Consider the following 2,500-nt stretch of genomic DNA (forward strand, 5'->3'; position numbering starts at 1 on the left):
TATGTATATATATTAATCACAAGCAAATTTCATATGAAACATATGCATCACATTACTCAATGTTTTGGCCAGGGTAATCCAATAGGGAAACACGTTATAATAAAAATAGCCGACTAGTAATTATAGAGATAAACAAATTTACATTCAGTCACTTATCTACAACTCGCCATTCGTACTGTACACGCCACGTGCGCCATCTGACAAACAAACAAACAAACAAAAACAAACCTCATGACCTCTTCCCGGCCAGGAGTCATTCTGAACTTTTACATTGGCTCAAGGTTTTATACGTTATTCACTGTTTAGTAGATGCTACTAATATCAGAAACCGACTTTAAAAGCCAGGGGTTAATTTGAAGTTTCTAAGAGAGGACTTGAGAGTCCGACCTTGCCGCTGTGCAAAGTAAAGGTAAAACAAGAGGGCCGTAATACCCGCACGCTGCCGCAGGGGCTGAAATGAGAAGGGCTGACTCAACTTAACACTGGGTTCGAGTCCATACTGTTCGGGAGAACGAAAAGTTCGGTTAAGTATATATGTACATATATACCACACGGCTCGAGAGTCCTGAATAATGGCATGGAGGATCTGGGTTCCTCGCGTATGGTCTCCACTGTGTGTGTGTGTGTATGTGTGTGTGAGGCGGCGCCAGGGAAGACTTGGTCCTGCAGTCCCCTAGAGACCAGCTCTGTCTCCCGCGACCCTCAAATAAATAGTGACCTCAGAAAGGTTATGAAAATCACAGTGTCAGTGGAATGAGGTGAAGAGTACGCTGGAGTATTGGAGTGTGGCGGCGGCGCACACCCTGGACACACTGCCTATCACTAGCACCTGAAAGACATGGACGCCGGTTGGGCTGTGCTGTTGGTCCGCACGACGACTACGAGCACCGCATCAGGTGGCGGAGGAGGAGGCGGACGAGGAGGCCAGGTGGGGGGGCATCGAGCCCAGGAACCCACCGTTGCCGCCCCCGTCCCCACACCCTGCTTGCCCGACCCCGCCTCTTCCACTGTTGTTCCCACTGGAGGCGGCGCTCTCAGAGGGGTACAAGTGGGCGCCGCTGTACGAGGGCTGAGGATCCGCCAACTCCATGGACTGGGGGGCGGAGGTGAAGGATGCGGCGCCCTCGCGGCTGAGACTGGCTAGCAAACTGCTGCGGCCGTCGGCGGAGGCGTGTCCCTAGGCCATCGCGCCCACTATACTGTTAGACGACGAAAGACCTAAGCTGGACGCGGAGGGGATCTGGATCTGGGAGGTGGAGGAGAGGCCGAGCCCCACGCCCGACATGGCGGACATCCCGTGCATGGGCGGCGCCGACATGAAGCCGCCCGCCATGGAGGAGCCGTGCATCTGGCCGCCGTACATGTAGTGGGACATGGAGCCGAAGCCGGAGCCGCCGGTGCCGAAGCCGCCGAAGCCGCCCTTGTCCAGAGGCTTCAGCATATCGGGGAAGCCCAGCATGCCCTTCTTCTTCTTCGACTTAGAACTGAGCTTGCGGTTTCGCGTCTGGATGCCCTCCTTCTTCATGGACAGCGGCCGAGGCACCTGCGGGAGAGGGAACCGCGTGTTAGATCAAGAATAAAGGAATAAATCAACCATAAGGCGGTGACTCATACACCATCTTAAACAAAACGTCTTTTAAAAGTACCTGTAAAAAGCATTTCTAAAGTTCATTAATATGGAAAACGACGGCAAAACTAACAACACTGGCCCTCATAAAACATTAACATCATTAAAATCATCACTGGAAGCCGCCCTCAGCCGTGCACCACGCCCTACACTGAGCTATTAGCGTAAGCCACGAGATTACAGGCCTAAGAACGGTGCAGGTTAGGTATGCAAGTTGCAATGGGCAGTCGCTGAGATTGGAAAAGACCCCGAAGAAATCTGAAAAATGACACAAAATCACTCCTCAAACTCAATCGAAATAGAACCGGAACGAACGAAAGGAACAAAGGGGAATTTCGTGATAACGTGCGGAAGCCTGCAGCCACTTCCATCTTGCTGATAGGTGATTGGCGGACGGATAACAGGTGGCGTCCGGCGATTGGCGGAGCGATAGCGAAGGCGGGGGCGGCGATAAGAAAGGAGATTGCGGGCCTTCCGGGGAGGGGCTCGCGGCCGTCACGCCTCAGGGAAATTGATGACCGTCTAAATGATGTGGGTTTTGTCCCTCTCCGCACGCCGGTCGCCATTTTAGCCTAATGGGACGTGCGCATCTGGCCCGACTTTGTTTTGGATCGACTACCCATTTGCGAGCCAAGCAAGAGGGGAAGCTCATGTCCCCAATTCTTGTTTTACCCGCATATATTGTTTAAAACTGTAATCGGATGACTTTTGGTACTTTCTGCATAGGAAGATTTCGTAACAACAAAAGCAACTACAGTCAGAGATTGCACTTTGCAATCTTTAATGATAACAACATTTTCGTCTTTTACATAATCTATTGATAAAAAAGATATGGAATTAACCATATTATCAAACCGACGAGTTGACCAATTG

General features: G+C 51.2%; 1 protein-coding gene across 1 annotated transcript in view; it reads right to left on the reverse strand.

The window, feature by feature from the left end:
• Positions 1–2,500, reverse strand: part of LOC125028291 (GATA-binding factor C-like) — an 86,899-nt gene that overhangs the window by 1,042 nt on the left and 83,357 nt on the right. The window contains exon 5 of the mRNA XM_047617735.1: positions 1–1,543. This exon is cut by the window's left edge and continues 1,042 nt beyond it. Coding sequence (XP_047473691.1) covers positions 1,178–1,543 — 366 coding nt within the window. The 3' untranslated portion in view covers positions 1–1,177. The remainder of the gene's footprint in view (positions 1,544–2,500) is intronic.

This window comes from Penaeus chinensis, chromosome 8, assembly GCF_019202785.1.
Source record: "Penaeus chinensis breed Huanghai No. 1 chromosome 8, ASM1920278v2, whole genome shotgun sequence".
NCBI classification, from domain to species: domain Eukaryota; kingdom Metazoa; phylum Arthropoda; class Malacostraca; order Decapoda; family Penaeidae; genus Penaeus; species Penaeus chinensis.